Below are 17,594 nucleotides of genomic sequence, written 5' to 3'. Positions count from 1 at the left end.
GTTTGCAGCTTTCACTCCAGTCTATATGCAGCTCAGCCATGTGCCGCTTTGGTCCCAGCTCCAGTGATTGCTAAATGGAATGGTACAGTTTCCTACAACGGGGGAACTAACAAGACTGCAGTACCTTGGGATCTGCAGCAGAGGATTAACAAGTACCTATTGGAAACTTTCCAGAGCCTCTCTCTGGAGGATTCCCTGCAGGTCTCACTGTCCATCGACACCTTGCTTGGCCATGCAGATTAGCTACACAGGGCAATGTCCAGCTCATAGAAAACACTACCTGCCTTCCACTTTTCGATTCCCTACACAGCAACTTACCTGGCATCTCATCTGCTTCCTGCTTCCCATAGAGCACTTCTGGAGTGGAGAAAAGTTCCTGGCTGCCTGCCCCACCGGGCGACCCCGCTGGAAGCTCCACATCCTCTGCTACCTCCACTTCTTCATCCAGAATTTCAGCTTCCGGGTTACCCCCTTTCAGCTGCCTCTGAAGTATCCACGGGGCTATCGGCGATGGAGGTGGGGTCACCACCGAGGATAGCATTCAGCTCCTTATAGAGGCAGCAGGTCTTAGGTGCACCACCAGAGTGATGGTTTGCCTCCCGCGCCTTATGGTACGCCTGCCTCAGCTCCTTTATCTTCACTCTGCACTGCTGCGTGTCCTGATCATAGCCCTTTTCGCACAAGCCTCGAGAAATTTGCCCATATGTGTCCCGATTCCTACGGGTCAATCGCAGCTGAGACCGAACAGACTCCTCTCCCCATATACTGATCAGATCCAGCAACTCAGCAGTGGTCCAAGCGAGAATATGTTTGGTGCGATAGCCAGCCATGCTTTCCTGGGAAGCCACCTGGGAAGCTCACATGGGAAGCCAGCAAGCAAGAAATGAGATTTAAAATTCCCAGTCTCGCAAGGGGGAGGGGCGGGTTGGCTGCAAGGTAGTGGAGTTTAAACCGCTGCGCAGAGTGGCAGCATGGGAATTGTGGGACACTTTCTGGAGGCCAATAAAATAAAATAAAAAAAGGCATGGTGTCTATACTGGCTGTTTATCGACAATAAAGGGAGGGGAAAAGACAAAGGTCTCTCGCAGGGGTGGAAGTTTTTTGTCGCCAAAACTGGACATTTTTTCTGACAAAAGTCCCATTGCAGTGTGTACGCTATTGCTGTTTTGTCGCCAAAAAGCAGTTTTTGGTAACAAAACTTGCCAGTGTAGATAAGCCCTAAGTCTCTTCAGGTACTTTCAACAGTCTTTCTTCTTGGGTAGGCAATGGAGGGGAACCCTGTTTGCCTTAGTTCCCAGCCTTAAATAAGATTTACATAAGGCAGGAATCTTTTGTTTCCCAGTCTTGACCTTCCCCCTCCTTTTAATGGAAAATTACTAGAACTCCAAGTTAGTGTTTAGTACCAGGTGACAGGACCACCTGACTTGGCATTGTCACAGCCACATCCCAGGATGCCTCTCAGGAAGGAGAGAGATTAGTATCTTCGAAGTCTTATTGTTTCTTCCTAATGGCCCATCAAAGCTGATGCCCCGTTGTCTGGTGGATGTCTCTCAAATACACACACAGTTGTAATTGTTAAATAGTCAATATTCCTAACTTTAGATACAGAAATGATACATGCATACAAATTGAATAATCACATTCAGTAAATCATAACCTTTCCAATGATACCTTACAAGACCCATCTTGCATAAAATATATCTCAGTTATGCCATATCCATATCATAAGCATATTTCCATAAAGAATATGGGGTGTAACGTCACAATGCCTGTCACTTAAGATTGTTGTAAGAAATACTTAGGAGGCTTCACCTAAAATAAAGCCTAGTAGAATCTGCCCAGAAACTAACACGATGTGGGCAGAGGGTTCCCCTGGGTATTGTGACGAGGTGGGGCTATATGAGGGAAAAGAGAATATACAGAAACTGAGAACAGACCAGATGAGAGAGAAGTGCAGAGGCAAAAAGCAAGGAAGCTAAGCAGTAGCAGCCTGTGAACACTAAAAGCTCTTGAAAGCTTTTTCACCAACAGAAGTTGGTCTGATAACACACATTACCTCACCCACCTTGTCTCTCTAATGTAGTAGGCTCTTTACACACTTATTTCTTTTATATTTGTAATGCACTTTGTGATCCTTAGATGAAAGGCCCACAAGAAAGTGAAAAGAGGTTATTATTTATTATTTATATTATTAGTTGTTGCTATTCTAACTGCATTAGGTGTGGAATTAATCTTTCCACTCAATGATTTGAGGAGTTCATATCCAGTCAATGACCCACCCAAAAGTACAGACCTTTTATTTTGTGTTAATTTCCATTTAAAAGTTAAAAGTTCACATTTGGGCATATATAGACTTATTATATGGAACACACCCTTCAATCTGGTAAGGAGAAGGCAAGCTCAGAAAAGGTTTGGAAAGGAATAGACAGAAATCTCTGAGGAGTCCACTTTTCTCCAACTCTCCAGAAATCTGGAATATTAGCAATTTAAGTCTTATTAAATGTAGCACTTTTGCTTTTATTCATTACAAATTTCTCTCTTTTTAAATCTTGTCTTGATACATATCTCTTCCTTTGCACAGGCATGTGAAACTTTTTATTCAATTTATATCTCAGTTCTGGAACATTTGGGGATCAGATCCTGGCTCCTCCTTCTTCCTCCTGCTTGTGCTGCTCTCTCAGCACAAAGAAGACAAAAAGCCACCTAAGAACTAGTAGCATAGAAGACATATTGGAGTTCAAGCTCCAAGGGGACGTGGTTGTGTCACTGCTGAACTTTGACAATCCCCAGCTGGTAGAATGACCTTTTGTGGAGACATTACCAGCCAGTACAACCTAGAGGAGCACTGAAGCTGCTGTAAATTTCACATAGGCTAAACTAGCACTTGAACAGCCCCTGAACTGGAAGAGGACTCAAGATGGCATAATGTTTGGCTGCAGCTGTGGATTCAACCCTTTAAATATATTTTGCTCCATGATACCACAACACGCTCACAGTCATCAGATTGTCTCCTTTAACATTCTCTACCACAGTTTATTTTCTTAAGGTTAACATCAGAGAATAAAAATCTGGGTCCATTAGATCTCTGTGAATTGAGCCAAGGACCAGTTTGGGGGTATTTTTAGTTGTACAAATCTGGCACTCTCAGCAGCACGCAGGGGACTTACTGGGTCACTTTAATCAACCTGTTGATCTAGACCAGTGGTTCCCAAACTTTTTCTGCCGCTTGTGCAGGGAAAGCCCCTGGCGGGCCGGGCCGGTTTGTTTACCTGCCGCGTCCGCAGGTTCAGCTGATCGCAGCTCCCAGTGACCGCAGTTCGCTGCTCCAGGCCAATGGGAGCTGCGGGAAGCGACGGCCAGTATGTTCCTCAGCCCGCGCCACTTCCAGCAGCTCCCATTAGCCTGGAGCAGCGAACCACGGCCACGGGGATCTGCGATCGGCCGAACCTGTGGACGCGGCAGGTAAACAAACCGGCCCGGCCCGCCAGGGGCTTTCCCTGCACAAGCGGCGGAACAAGTTTGGGAACCACTGATCTAGACCAAAGTGAAGCTAGGCCAAAATCCAAAGGACTTCTGATTGAAAAGCACTCTGAAAAGGATTTGGCTGCATTCCAATGGCTTTTTGTTAAATGAGAATCACAGCATATTAGGAGCTATGTGGTAGAGAAAGAAGATAGTCACGTAATAGGACAGAAAGAAGGAAAAAGAGCCAAAAATTATTACAAGGGTGAAGTCTCCAAATGCCCACTTGAAGTTCATGAAGAACTTTCTTTTGTAGTCTGCGTAAAGTGGGATATTGTCATTGGCACTCCCTTTACTTAAAGCACTACTAGCCCCAACAAGGCGCTTATACCAGAGGTGCTATACCCCATCATGTAGAAGTGACAAACCGTGACTACTATATCCTGATGGCTCCAAGCTCACCAGTTCTAATGAACATATTCTCAAGACCAGTGGTTCTCAAACTTTTGTATTGGTGACCCCTTTCACACAGCAAGCCTCTGAGTGCGACCTCCCTTTATAAATTAAAAACACTTTTTTTTACATTTAACATTATTATAAATGCTGGAGGCAAAGCAGGGTTTGTGGGTGGAGGCTGACAACTCGTGACCCCCCCCATGTAATAACCTCGTGAGCCCGGAGAGGTCACGACCCCCAGTTTGAGAACTCCCCCATCTAGAAGCAAAGTATTTTAAGCATTGCCATGAGATAATTCCCAGCATTAAGTGGAACCCCTTGCCCCATCTTCATTACCATGTTAACATATTGTCCAGAAATTTCTCTAGTTGCACTGAAGAGCATCCAGCTCCTACCTAGAGGTGTGACACTGCCCCGGTGGCTCTGTGCACTGCCCCGTCCACAGGCGCCGCCCCTGCAGCTCCCATTGGCCGCAGTTCCCAGCCAATGGGAGCTGCAGAGCCGGCACCTGGAGTGGGGGCAGCGTGCAGAGCCTTGTGGCTTCCCCTACATGTAGGAGCCGGAGGAGGGACATGCCGCTGCTTCCGGAAGCCACGTGGAGCGGGGCAAGCCCCCGACCCCACTCCCTGTCGGGACTTATGGGCTGGATTCAAAGGTCTGATGGGCTGAATGCGGCCCACAGGCCATAGTTTGCCCACCCCTGGGTTAACCCCAGAGGAATTGGGGGATGGAAAGAAAGCCTGAGAAGGCTGGGTAGAAAGAAGCCTCAGGAACAGCAGCAAGCTGTAGGACTGAGCAGACTTTAACTGCTCACTATAGGATTCCTTGGCTGGAACCCAGTGTAGAGTTGGATTCCCCTACCAGCCACTGGAAGTGGTACAAGATTAGTGGAGAAACCAACCGGACAGCTAGTCCAGAAGGACTTTGTTACCCTGGAAGGGGAGGACTATATAGTGACCTGGCCAGAAGGCCAAGTCATGAATGGGGAGCACCTGGAGTCGTAAAGAGAAAAAGGTGGGGGAGGTGTCGCAGCATGAGTAACTGATGGAAGTGGAGGCTAGCCTACGTGAGAGGTGAATCCCTAGATGTAGCCACAAGGAGATGCCACCAGCAGTGAGTGAACTCCTTCACACAGGGTATCAAAGTGGTTCTCAGACGACCATTGTTGTGTGTTTTTGTTTTGGTTTTAGAGGGCCCCAGTATTACCTCATTATCCACCTTCAAAACTCTCTTCTCTGCCATGATGCCTACAAAACAAACTTGACAATGGTTAGGCTGCTGGTGTGATGAGACCATTGCCTATCACGCTCAATCGGTAACATTTCATGTTTTCTTTGTACTCTGCCATTGGTCTGTCTGTATCCATCTGCCATCTCTTGTCTTATATTGAGCATATGTCTACACTACAATGGCACAGCTACAGCGCTGTGTATCCACAGTGTAGACATATGCTTAATATAAGACAAGAGATGGCAGATGGATACAGACAGACCAACGGCAGAGACATTGATGGAAGGGATTTTCTGTCAATGTAATTAATCCACCTCTCTGAAAGGCTGTAGCTAGGTCAATGGAAGAATCCTTCCCTTGATCTAGCCAAATCTACATCAGGGCTTAGGTCAACCTAACTGCAGTGCTCAGGGTGCAAAATGTTTCACAGCCCTAAGCAACATAGCTAGGTCAGCCTGAAAAACATTAGGCTAAAAAACATATTCAGATCCATTGTAGAGCACTTGCCTTATTTTCCAGAAAAAGCAAACCAACACAAAGGAAAGAAAAAAGGAATTTTGATTTGTCACAGATGTAAATCAGGAGTAATTCTACTGAAGTCAGTGGAGTTACACTGGTATAAAACTTGTATAAATGATATCAGAACTAGGCCCTAGATATGAGTTTATGTTTCTGGCAGTTAGTATTGGAAGCCTACTACATTTGAGAGACAAAAATAGGTACTCTTCACCCGATTGCCTGATGACTGTGCCCCAATGACTAACTCCCTAATTCCCTTCTCCAATCACTGCATCATCCAAATTGCCACTTTGTCCCTTGATGGGGCTTAATCCCTGTCAAGGTTCCTTCCCTACTCTGAACTCTAGGGTACAGATGTGGGGACCTGCATGAAAGACCCCCTAAGCTTATTTTTACCAGCTTAGGTTAAATGCTGCCACCACCAAAGTGTTACACAAAGAACAGGGGAAGTGCCCACTTGGAAACGTCTCCCCCTCCCAAATATCCCCCCAAGCACTACACCCCCTTTCCTGGGGAAGGCTTGATAAAAATCCTCACCAATTTGCATAGGTGAACACAGACCCAAACCGTTGGATCTTAAGAACAATGAAAAGCAATCAGGTTCTTAAAAGAAGAATTTTAATTAAAGAAACAGTAAAAGAATCACCTCTGTAAAATCAGGATGGTAAGTACCTTACAGGGTAATCAGATTCAGAACATAGAGAATCCCTCTAGGCAAAACCTTAAGTTACAAAAAGACACAAAACTAGGAATATACATTCCATTCAGCACAACTTATTTTATCAGCCATTTAAACAAAACAGAATCTAACGCATATCTAACTAGATTGCTTACTGACTTTTTATAGGAGTTCTGACCTGCATTCCTGCTCTGGTCCCAGCAAAAGCATCACACAGACAGAGGGAACCCTTTGTCCGTTCCCTCCCCCCTCCCCCCGCCTCCAGCTTTGAAAGTATCTTGTCTCCTCATTGGTCATTTTGGTCAGGTGCCAGCGAGGAGACTTTCTTATCTTAAGGTATGTCTACATTGCACATTCTTTCTGGCTGTATGTAGGGTATATACACTACATGCCTTCCTTAGCATGAGTATAAATAGCAGGGTAGGTGGCGAGGTACTGCTTAGGGGAGTAAAGAGACAGCTGAACGCTGTGGGTATGTAACCGGCTATATACCCTACATTGCTCTCTATGTGCCCAAGTAGTGCCTCCCCTGTCGATCCTGCTACTTTTAGCAGTGTAGTGTCCCACAGCTGCCTCCCTGCTTCTGGAGCCTGCCCCTGCCATAGTGAAAGATTGGGCACTGGGGAAAGGTCTAGTGGGAGGGAGGCAGTGGGGAAAGGCTCCAGCAGCTCCCCACTGCTACACACCACAGCATGGATAGCCTGCTTTTCACTGCACTGTGCAGCTACACATACCCTACATGCTTCTGCAAGTGGTGTGCAAGCTTTCTGAAATTCATTGTAAATTTTTCCTCTCAAATTTCATTCCATTACATCCCTTTATACCACCCTAAATAATTCCTTTCCATCCTGGGTGTGTTAATCCTTAGAATACTTGTAAATGATGATCATGTTCTAATCCAAGCCAAATAAATCAAAGTTTATTATTGTCACAGTTTGGTGCAGAAGCATCTCCTTGGACTTGTTCAAGATCTGTTGTAAAAACAAAAAGAATGGAGTTTTGCTGAGCAAAAGTAAAAGCTTCCAAAAGTTTGATGGGATTTTATTGGTGGTGGAAGGAAGAAAAGAGTAAATGCACAGAAAGTCGAGGCAGCTACTGCAAGTGCTGCTGTGTCTGGATTTTTAACAGTGTGATTAAAAATCAGAAGCAAACAAATTAAAATGGAAGGTTATGAAGTCACTATCCTGGAAACCAAACAAATTGCTGAAGTAAGGCTTGTGAGAAAGCTCAGCCTCAAATGTCCTAGAGTTTACTGTTACAAAAATGGATAGACATTTAGAAAATCAATACAGTGATGACGATGTTCAGCTACCATGAAGAAAAATACATTAAAAGTGTTTTTCATGGATTATTCAATGTTTGTTTAATACATACACGCTTGACATCCCTTGCTAGTTCACCAGCTATTACTTACCAAGGGGAATGATAGCTTCACATGAGATTCCTAAAACTAGGAATATAAATGTTTTTCTTTCGTGACTCAGTTCTCTGCACTAATGCATATATATGAAGAAGTAAGCACTTTTGGAGAAAAGTGATAATTCTGTGAAATTGCTGACCGGAGTTTATTTGAGAATAATGAACTTTACTTCCCTGTGATTTATTCTTCCCATTTTCAATCAGGGTTATGAAATTTATTCTACAATTTCTGTCAGTTTAAAAAAATTATCACACACACAAAAATGAAATGAAGCCAGAACAGAATATGAAAAATATAATCTAAGACTTTTGACAGGACGCATACTTCTATTTAGAATCCTTTCTGAATCCTTCCCATTTGCTTTTCACTTTCTCTACATACTTTCTGCCTGAAGTGCTCAACATACTTAAAATATATACTGAAATATAAAAAGTAACAGGTGTTGCTGGGAATACAAACAAAACGGCTGTATGTTTAAGATGGATTTACAATTGTTTTAACAAATTAGTTTTGCATTTGCTTGATTCTTCTAAACATGAGAAGAGCATCTTAGAATATCAGGGCTGAAAGGGACCTTAGGAGATCATCTAGTCCAACCCCCTGCTCAAAGCAGGACCAATCCCCAATTTTTGCCCCAGATCCCTAAATGGCCCCCTCAAAGATTGAGCTCACAAGCCTGGATTTAGCAGACTGGGGCTCAAACCACTGAGCTATCTCCCCTGATCTTAGGAATCACTGGCAGGTCTAGTGATTGCAAGTGTGGAACTGATTCATAACTATTTGTAAAGACACTTTACATTTGTAGTGACTTAATAGTTATGTGTTTTACCTAGGAATATCTTTAAGATGTAAAAACAGCTTAGATCTCCCCCTTGTGGAGTCATTTACACTCTTTGCAAATTAGTGTAAAATAGGTGGAAAATCAGAGGGGCAGCCATGTTAGTCTGGATCTGTAAAAGCAGCAAAGAGTCCTGTTGCACCTGCCGCTTTTAGGTGGAAAGTGCAACTTTATACACAGATTGACTTCACATGGTGCAAGAGAGTGGCGGAAAATCAGGCTTACTACGTTAAATGTAATAACTATTTGTCTGTTGTATAAATCCAATCTTGTACCATTGAGGACAACAGTAGGTTTGCCAGTGACTTCAATGATCACAAAAATCAATCCCTATATAATCTTTGAAGTAAGGATCCTGGCTCTTCTGAGCCCACCACTGTGAGAGTGCTACTGGAACATAAACAAATACAATAAATAAATAAATAAATAATAAATAATAATAATAAATAATACTTGAAACCTACCCTCACATAGAATCAGAGATGTTTTATTTTTCTGTTCAAACTACGCTCAGTGCAAGCTATTGTTCCAGGGCGTGGGGCAGCTGCGTAGGAAACTGGGATGATTTCACAGTGTTAGTGTAAAAGAAAAGTTACGTTTCCACTGTGCATGCCAAGTGTGCATGCCACTGTGCATGGCCAAGAAGACGATCAGGAATTCATCAAGATTAACATGCATGTTCAGAGCTGCACAGAAGTGCGCTGTAGCTCACGAAAGCTCATGCTCAAATAAATTGGTTAGTCTCTAAGGTGCCACAAGTACTCCTTTTCTTTTTGCGAATACAGACTAACACGGCTGTTACTCTGAAACCAGGGGCTGGAAGGTGGCTTGGTTTGGCTTAGCTTAGCTATTGAAGCCAGAATAGATAGGATTCCCGTTACAGCTGGAATTCTCCGTTCATTTCAAGGTTGCCCCACCCTTCCCCACCACCGGCTCTGGGTGGCTGTGTCTCACCTCTCCTGCCGTGGCAGCGGGGAACCTGTGCCGGATAAGGACAACACTGACCAACATATAGAAGCGGCCCCAGTCCTTTCCGCTCTTGGGACCGTCTTCCCTGAAGCGTGACGGGCAGTGCTAGGATCCGGCAGAAACCTTCCTTCACACCCAGCCTGGGCGGTTGAAAGACGCCTCCCCGCAACTCCCCGAGAAGCCCCCGCTGGAGGGAGCCGGAGAGCCCCCGCCCCCGCCTGCAGGGCGCCGCTGGAGTCCCGCTAGCCGAGGCGCCCAGGGAGCTGCTCCAGCCGCCTCGCGGGAAGCAGCTGGTGCTGGAAGATGGCGAGCCGCAGCCTCCTGCCGCTTCTCCTCGGCACCCTGGGGGCTCTGTGCTGTAAGTGGCGCGTCGCTCCCCTCTCCGCCGCGGCCGGGCCCTGCTGGAGGGCAGGGCGCAGCCCCAGCCCCAGCCCCAGCCCCGCTGCTCGCGGCGCCCTTTGTTCGGCCGGCTGCCGGGGCTCGCTCGCCCCGCGCAGCCCCGGGGCCGGAGCCGCTCTGTCTCCGGGGAGCTAGCCGCGGGCGGGGTTTGATCCCCCTGCTGTGCTGGGAGTCGTGGCCCTGCCTCCCTGCAAGGGGGGAGCAGGGACGGCCCGCTCCCTCTGCAGGCTGGAGCGGGCCCCGGAGCGGGCTGCGTCCAGCGCAAAGGGATGCGGGAACTGGAAAGGATGGAGCGGGGCTTATCGCTTGGGGTGGCGGGATATCTTCTGCGCTAGTCCGTAATGCTGTTGGTCGGACCAGTTTGGGGGGCGAGGAGCTGCTGACTCCTCCAGAAGGTGGCTGGGCTCCTTTCCTTCCAACCTGTTGCTTTAAGCTTCCCCTAGGAGCTCGGTGAAGGCGAGTTTGCAGTGAGGGGGACCCCTTGCTGAATGGAGAGGTGCATCGCCTTGGCCAGAGGAAGGCTATGCAGGGCTGGAAGGGACCTGGACTTCTGGCCAGCCCCCTGCATTGAGGGGGTACACCTAGACCATCTCTGCCAAGTGTTTGTCCAGTCTGTTCTTAAAAAACCCCTCTAATGATAGGGCTTCCACAACCACCTGTAGAAGCCCATTCCAGAGTTTAACTCCCTTTACTGTTTTTAAAAAAAGTTTTTTCCTAATATCTAACCTAAATCTCCTGTGTTGCAGATTAAACATATTACTACTTGCATTAGCTTTAGTGAATATGGAAAACAATTGATCACTGTCCTCTTTATAATGGCCCTTAACATATTTGAAGACTGTTGTCAGGCCCTGCCCATGTCTTCTTTTCTCATGACTAAACATACCACATTATTTTAATCTTTCCTCATATATCAGGTATTCTAAACCTTTCATCATTTTTTGTTCCTCTCAAATTTTTCCAATTTGTCCACATTTTCCCTAAAGTTTGATGCTCAGAATTGAACACAGTACTCCAGCTGAGGTCTCACCACTGCTGAGTAGAGTGACACACTTATCTCCCATGTCTTATGTACACCTCAGAAAGATATTAGCCTTCTTTGCAACTGTATCACATCCTTGACTCATTCTGTTTGTAGAGCCACAAATATAATTCCTGGATTCTTTTCAGAACTACTACTGCCTAGCCAGTTATTCCTATTTTGTAGTTGTGCATTTAATTTTTCTTTCTTTCTGAAGTATAGTACTTTGTACTTGTCTTTATTGACTTTCAGACCAGTTCTCCAGTTTGTCATGGTTGTTTTTAATTCTAATTCTGTTCTCCAAAGTGCTTGCAACCCTTCCCAGCGTGGTATCATCTGCAAAATTTATAAGCATACTCTAAGTCATTAATGAAAATATTGAGTAGTACTGAACCGCAGACAGACTCCTGTGAGACCACACTAGATATGTCTTCCCAGTTTGATAGCGAACTATTCCTAGCTACTCTTAGAGTACAACCTTTCATCCAATTGTGCATCCATCTTATAATAATTTATTTTAGATCACATTTCCCTAGTTTGCTTATGACAATGTCATGTGGGACTATGTCAAAAGCCTTACTAAAGTCAAACTATATCACATCTACAGCTTCCCCCTCCACTTGGTAGTAATCCTGTCAAAGACGGAAGTTAACTTGGGTGCTTGTTATTTACATAGATTTGTCAAGAACAAACAAAAGCTCTTCGAGGCAAGGACTGCCTTTTCTGTGTTTGTACAGCACCTAGCACAACGTGGTCCTGGTACACGACTGGGGCTTCTAGGCACTACTGCAATAATAATAATAAATAATACCAAACCCTTGCCTGTAAAACCAACCTGTTTGCTTGCATGTTTAGGTCTCATACCGCACCTATCAATGTGGTAGCTTAGGCCTGGTCTATATTGCACAGTTAGGTTGATGTAAGTCGACTTGTTTGTGCACGTGTCTCTGGCTGATGTCAGGACCCTGTTATGGTGACGCAGTAAGTGTCTTACTGTGGTCAATAATGCAATACAAATATAATCTTTTCCAATACTGTGTCAGATTCTGCAGTTCTTTACCTCATGTTCCTTCAAATAGCAATTCGTGGGTGGACCTCTGAACTCTTGTGGAGTGCTATTGACTTCAGTAGAGCTTTGGATCAGGCCTCAAGTGAACAAAACTATTATTGTTTTCTTTGCGCCCAGGAGCAAAAGCCAAAATATGTATCCACCATAGAAATAAAAACAAACAGCTTCAGTACAAATGGGGGGAACATGTACTGATAAAAACAGAGAACATATTGAAACTACTGTATGTAACCTATTAAGTAGGCTTGTTTCAAAGCAAGTTGTTCATCTGCCTCAGTAAGGCAGTTTTCAGGGTGATTTTTATAAAAATAAAAAAGCGGTATCGGAGCTGAAATTTTTCTATGTCTGCAGAAAGTTTTAATGTATTATGTAAAACAGAGAAACCCCAAACTTTCCCTTGCAGTTTCAGAAACTTGACACCATTCTATTGACAGCATGGTTCAAACGGTAACTCTTTTTTAAAGCAAAACAGAAAAGGGAAGTAAATCAGGAAAAAAATTGCCCTTCCCAGAGTGCACACTGAATATAAACATGAGAAGTTGTAACAGTGGATAAGAAATCTTCCGATTAACACTGCGTACATATGCAGCAAATTATGCCAAACATCTGATAAGAATGTATCATACATAGAATATATTTTACTGAATACCCTATAGTTTTGTATCATACATTTAATTTGTTTTGGTGTCTCCAACCTCTTCTCATTTTAGTGATTAGATCTGACATCTGTTTCTGAGGTTGTGTGTGGAAATAACATTTTGAACTGAAATGTATATGTAGCAGTATCTCACTAATTCACAATGGCCACTAGAGTGAGATAATCTAGCCCAGAGGTGGGCAAACTTTTTGGCCTGAGGGCCACATCTTGGTATGGAAATTGTATGACAGGCCATGAATGCTCACAAAGTTGGGGGTTGGGGTGAGGGCTCCAGATGGGGGTGTGGGCTCTGGGGTGGGGCCAGGGATGAGGGCTTTGTTTGGGGTACTGAAGGGGGCTGCAGGCTGGGGGTGGAGCAGAGGGATTTGGAGTATGGGAAGGGGCTCTGGGCTAAGGCAGAGGGTTGGGGTGTAGGAGGGGGTACAGGCTCTGGGCTGGGGGTGTGCATTCCAGGGTGGGGCCAGAAATGGGGGGTTCAGGGTGTGGGAGGGAGCTCTGTGCTGGGGCAGGGGGTTGGGGTGCGGGGTGGGGGCTCTGAGCTGGTGCAGGGGAGGGGTGAGGGCACCGGGTGCAGGCTCTGGGGTGGGGCTGGGGATAAGAGGTTTGGGGTGCAAGAGGGTGCCCTGGGCTGGGACTGAGGGGTTTGGAGGGCAGGAGGGGGATCAGGACTGGGGCAGGGATGTGGGAGGAGGGCAGGGGGGAAGGCTGTGAGTGGTGCTTACCTCAAGAAGCTCCTGGAAGCAGTGGCATGTCCCACTCTGGCTCCTACATGGAGGCGTGGTGCCAGCCACGTGGCTTTGTGCGCTGCCCTGTCTGTAGGCGCTGCCCCTGCAGCTCCCATTGGCTGCAGTTCCCAGGCATTGGGAGCGGCAGAACTGGCACTTGGTTTGGGGGCAGCGTGCGGAGCCCTGTGGCTGGCTGCCCCTACACGTAAGAGCCAGAGGGGGGACATGTCGCTGCTTCCGGGAGCCATGCTGAGCCATGGCACGCATGGAGTGGGGCAAGCCCCCAACCCCGCTCCCCGACGGGAGCTCAAGGGCCAGATTAAAAGGTCTGACGGTCTGGATGCGGCCCGCAGGCCATAGTTTGCTTACCCCTGATCTAGCCTTCAGTAGCCTGAGTGAAGGTTCCCATTGCATGGATTGGCCATCTCCTATATGAGAGTGGAGGAGAAGGAGGTCACTTCCTCTACAGTACCATCTTCCTCTTTCCCCCCACCCCCCCCCACTACTCCCCACAGCAGAACCTTCTTGACAGGGTAAGAGATTTGCTGCTGAGGAGAGGGTGGCCAGCCGGGGATAAGGAGGGAGGGCTGTAGGCAGCATCGGTGGGAAAGTACCTATTACTGGCTCTTCTTTTTCTTCTCTCCCTTACAGCTACCAGGCATTGAGAAAAGACTAGTTCATTTGGTTTGTTTCGCCTATATGGGAGTGGGGACTTTTTGTTTAATTCCTTATTTGATTTCTTGCCTTTCCAGTGGGAGATAGAAAGCTATTTGTCTCTTTATTTAGTGATACACATTTACAGTTGTTGTTCCAAGTTAGTGCACTTTTTTGTCTTCAGATTTCCTTTTTTTTTTTTTTTTTTCTTTTTGAGGGGGTAGGATGGGTAGAGGTCTGCTGATGCAGCTGTGCGTGACAATTTACATCATGTACTCTGATGGAGACCATGTGAGCTTCCTAAGCTATGAGCTACCCATTCAGAATTTAAAAGGCCTGAAAGAATCCTTGAACGAGAATGAGCTGCGTTCATGGGGTAATTATAAGATCCAGGGGAATAAGTGCATTAATCTAGATGTGTAGTGGTAGTGATTGTGGAAAGATCCCAATCAGGGCTTTAAATTAAGCCGGAGCTGTCTGAAGCAGAGCTCCGGTAAATTTTTTAAACCTGTGGGTCTAAAGCCCTGAGCCTTCGTGTGCCCCATGGGGCTGAAGCCCAGAGCCCTGAATGGGGGTGAGGGGCTATGGGAAATACTGTATTAGAATTTAAGCCTTGGTACCAATGAATCTAAAAGTGCATCAGACCTTTTATGAAGTTTCCAAAGTCCGATCAGTCTGATATTTTTTGCTCAGGTTGGTGTAAATCAGGATTAACTGTATTGAAGTGAATGGAGTTTCATTGGTGAAACTGACAGGAAAATCAGGCCCTGTATGTCCCTATGAGGACTTTACAAAGGCAGTATAGTGTCTTTGGCAAATGTTACAATGCACTATTCTGACCCACCTAATTCAATTCTGAGTAAGTTCAAAACACATATTCCTAGTTCTTGGAAAGCCCTAGTGCAGTGGTTCCCAAACTAGGGGCGCCGCTTGTTCAGGGAAAGCCCCTGGTGAACTGGACAAGTTTGTTTACCTGCCGCATCCGCAGGATCAGCCGATCGCAGCTCCCAGTGGCCGTGGTTCGCTGCTCTGGGCCAATGGGGGCTGCGGGAAGCAGCTGCCAGCACGTCCCTCGGCCCATGCCGCTTCCTGCAGCTCCCATTGGCCGAGAGCGGCGAACCGCGGCCACTGGGAGCCGCGATCGGCCAAACCTGCAGACACGGCAGGTAAACAGACCAGCCCGGCCTGCCAGGGGCTTTCCCTGAATAAATGGTGCCCCTAGTTTGGGAACCACTGCCCTAGTGCAAAGGACCATTTTCAAGAATCTTTGAATAAGCCAAATATGGAGTTTTTGTGCCAAAACATCTTGGAGATAAAATATGACACAAAAACATAAGAATTCATGAAAGATGATTTATACCTATTTTCCAATATCCATATCTCAAACAAATTGTCTCATTCACCTAAAATTTGCCAAGAAATATGTCATAGGGTCACACATGCAAAACTTTGAATTATAAACAGCAATGGCATAGTATTAACCAGGGGTGGTTTTACCAGGTAAAATCATAGGTTTTTTTACCAACCTGGGAAAAAACTAGTTTGTCCCAGTGTAAGGCATTCTCTATTTTAAAAACTGTTTGTTTAATGTACACCATATTGCACTTAGTTGTACTTACGTGTCCGAATTGTAGTTACATGAGGCAGTAGACTTGAAGATTAACTTAGGGTTGTACAAATAAAAAGTAAAACTGTTGTGGGCATAATACTAATATGTGTAACTATAATACTGAATGTCGGAATACCCTTTGGTTTGAGATTTTCTCAAGGAAGTTGTACACGTCATGACTCAAGTTTCAGTTTTCAATATTATATGAGCAAAAGTTGAAAACATTTGATTATATGAAAACAACAATGCAGAGTTGTAGGCTAGAAGCATTAAGCAATGAGAAGCATGCAGAGCTGCAGACTACCAGTCCAGGTCCATTTGGCCAAGCAGCATTCTGTATCATAAGACCAACTTTGATTTAGTGGATAGACTGCGCCCGTTTCTCATTTTGAATTGATTCATTCTGTGCTTGCTGAACACTGATGCAGTTGCACCCCCAGTTCTATGAAGTCACATGGAATATCAGCACTGGAACTTCAGATTTTTCTACCATGTTACAGGTGAAGCATTTGCCTTAATAGTGGATGAAAAATTGATCTTTAGTATGGAGCTCCTTCTGCTAGAAATGCAATTAAATATGGCAGAAAGTCAGGATTTTTGCTGAGCAACCACTGACTTCCAGTTTCTTCTTCTTCAGCTGACAATTCCTTTCTTGCATACTTTGGATGAGGGAAGTTGGCCAACATGTGTACAGGAGTAATTGCCTCAGGAACTCTTTTATACTTTTGCTTTGTGTGGTGCAAGATCTCCACTTATCAGGAAATACGTATAACATCAACTATTGATGTGTCCATTTTGGAGTATGTCAAGTGCCACAACAACCAGTTTCAATTGACTGATCAAGTTCTTTGCTTCTCAGTAAATCCCTTGATTATTAATTATATTGACCACTCTATCTTCAAGTTCTACCTCATGATGGCTCACAATCCTGAGACAATGCGGCTGACTTTTAACATACATTTCCAGGCATGTTGTTTGACTGGTCCATCGTGTGTCACCAGGGATTTGGGGTTTTACAGATCCTTAGCGTTCTTTTAACGAGGCTCCAGGCTGATGGTGAATATGGAAATACTTTTGTAAATCTACATGTTTCATCAAAGGACTTGGTGTAAGGTCTTGTCAAGTGAAATTAGCCAACGTGATGCACATCTATATGTAACCAAATTGTTGATATCTTGTTCCAACTCACTTCTCACACTTTGCATCTTTTCCCCATTGTCTGTCAGGTAACTCTTAACAACCACAACTATACGGGTCATTTGCTAATGCCTTGACTTCCCTGGACACTGAAACACAGTACTTTTCAGTCTTATTGCTTCCAGTGTCAACTGCTGATACGTAAACCTCATTTTTCTCTAACTCCGTGGTTCTCTAACTTTTGTACTGGTGACCCCTTTCACATAGCAAGCCTCTGAGTGCAACTCCCCCCCCTTTATACATTAAAAACACTTTTTAATATATTTAACACCATTATAAATGCTGGAGTCAAAGCAGGGTTTAGGGTGGAGGCTGACCGCTCACGACCCCCCATGTAATAACCTCATGACCCCCAGTTTGAGAACCCCTGTTCTAACTGCACCCAGTTCATTGGAGTAACGTGCACAGCCATCTTGTGTTAATGTAACTGCTTTTCCGTGTAATTTGTTGCATGCTTCTACCCTCAAGCTATCAGTGACTGCATCTAACAGTTCACCAGTTATCTGCTTTTGATTGGGTGCTTTGTAATCTGGCCCTCGGTAGCTAATCCATTGCTTGAAAATTTGCATGTTCAGTAACAGAAAAGGAAATATTACAGCCATATTTTTTTTCCAAATTTCAAGCCTAGCTTTTTGTTTCAATTCTGGAGTTCTTTTTGTTGCGAACATTTGTGGTTGAAAAACCGTGAT

General features: G+C 45.2%; 2 protein-coding genes across 3 annotated transcripts in view; one reads left to right on the top strand and one right to left on the bottom strand.

Annotated features, from left to right (window-relative positions):
• MRPL39 (mitochondrial ribosomal protein L39) overlaps nucleotides 1–9,906 on the bottom strand; it is a 42,411-nt gene extending 32,505 nt beyond the window's left edge. Inside the window, exon 1 of the mRNA XM_074971286.1 lies at nucleotides 9,559–9,906. The gene's annotated coding sequence lies outside the window, so the exon portion shown is untranslated. The remainder of the gene's footprint in view (nucleotides 1–9,558) is intronic.
• JAM2 (junctional adhesion molecule 2) overlaps nucleotides 9,495–17,594 on the top strand; it is a 62,498-nt gene continuing 54,398 nt past the window's right edge. Inside the window, exon 1 of one of the 2 annotated variants that reach the window (XM_074971309.1) lies at nucleotides 9,495–9,931. In XM_074971309.1, the coding sequence (XP_074827410.1) occupies nucleotides 9,877–9,931 (55 nt within the window). In that variant the 5' untranslated portion in view covers nucleotides 9,495–9,876. The remainder of the gene's footprint in view (nucleotides 9,932–17,594) is intronic. The other variant, XM_074971314.1, reaches the window with a different exon arrangement.

This window comes from Natator depressus, chromosome 1 (assembly GCF_965152275.1).
Source record: "Natator depressus isolate rNatDep1 chromosome 1, rNatDep2.hap1, whole genome shotgun sequence".
Classification (NCBI taxonomy): Eukaryota; Metazoa; Chordata; order Testudines; family Cheloniidae; genus Natator; species Natator depressus.
Note: the sequence above shows the minus strand (reverse complement) of the source record. Positions and strands in the feature narration are given on the sequence as shown.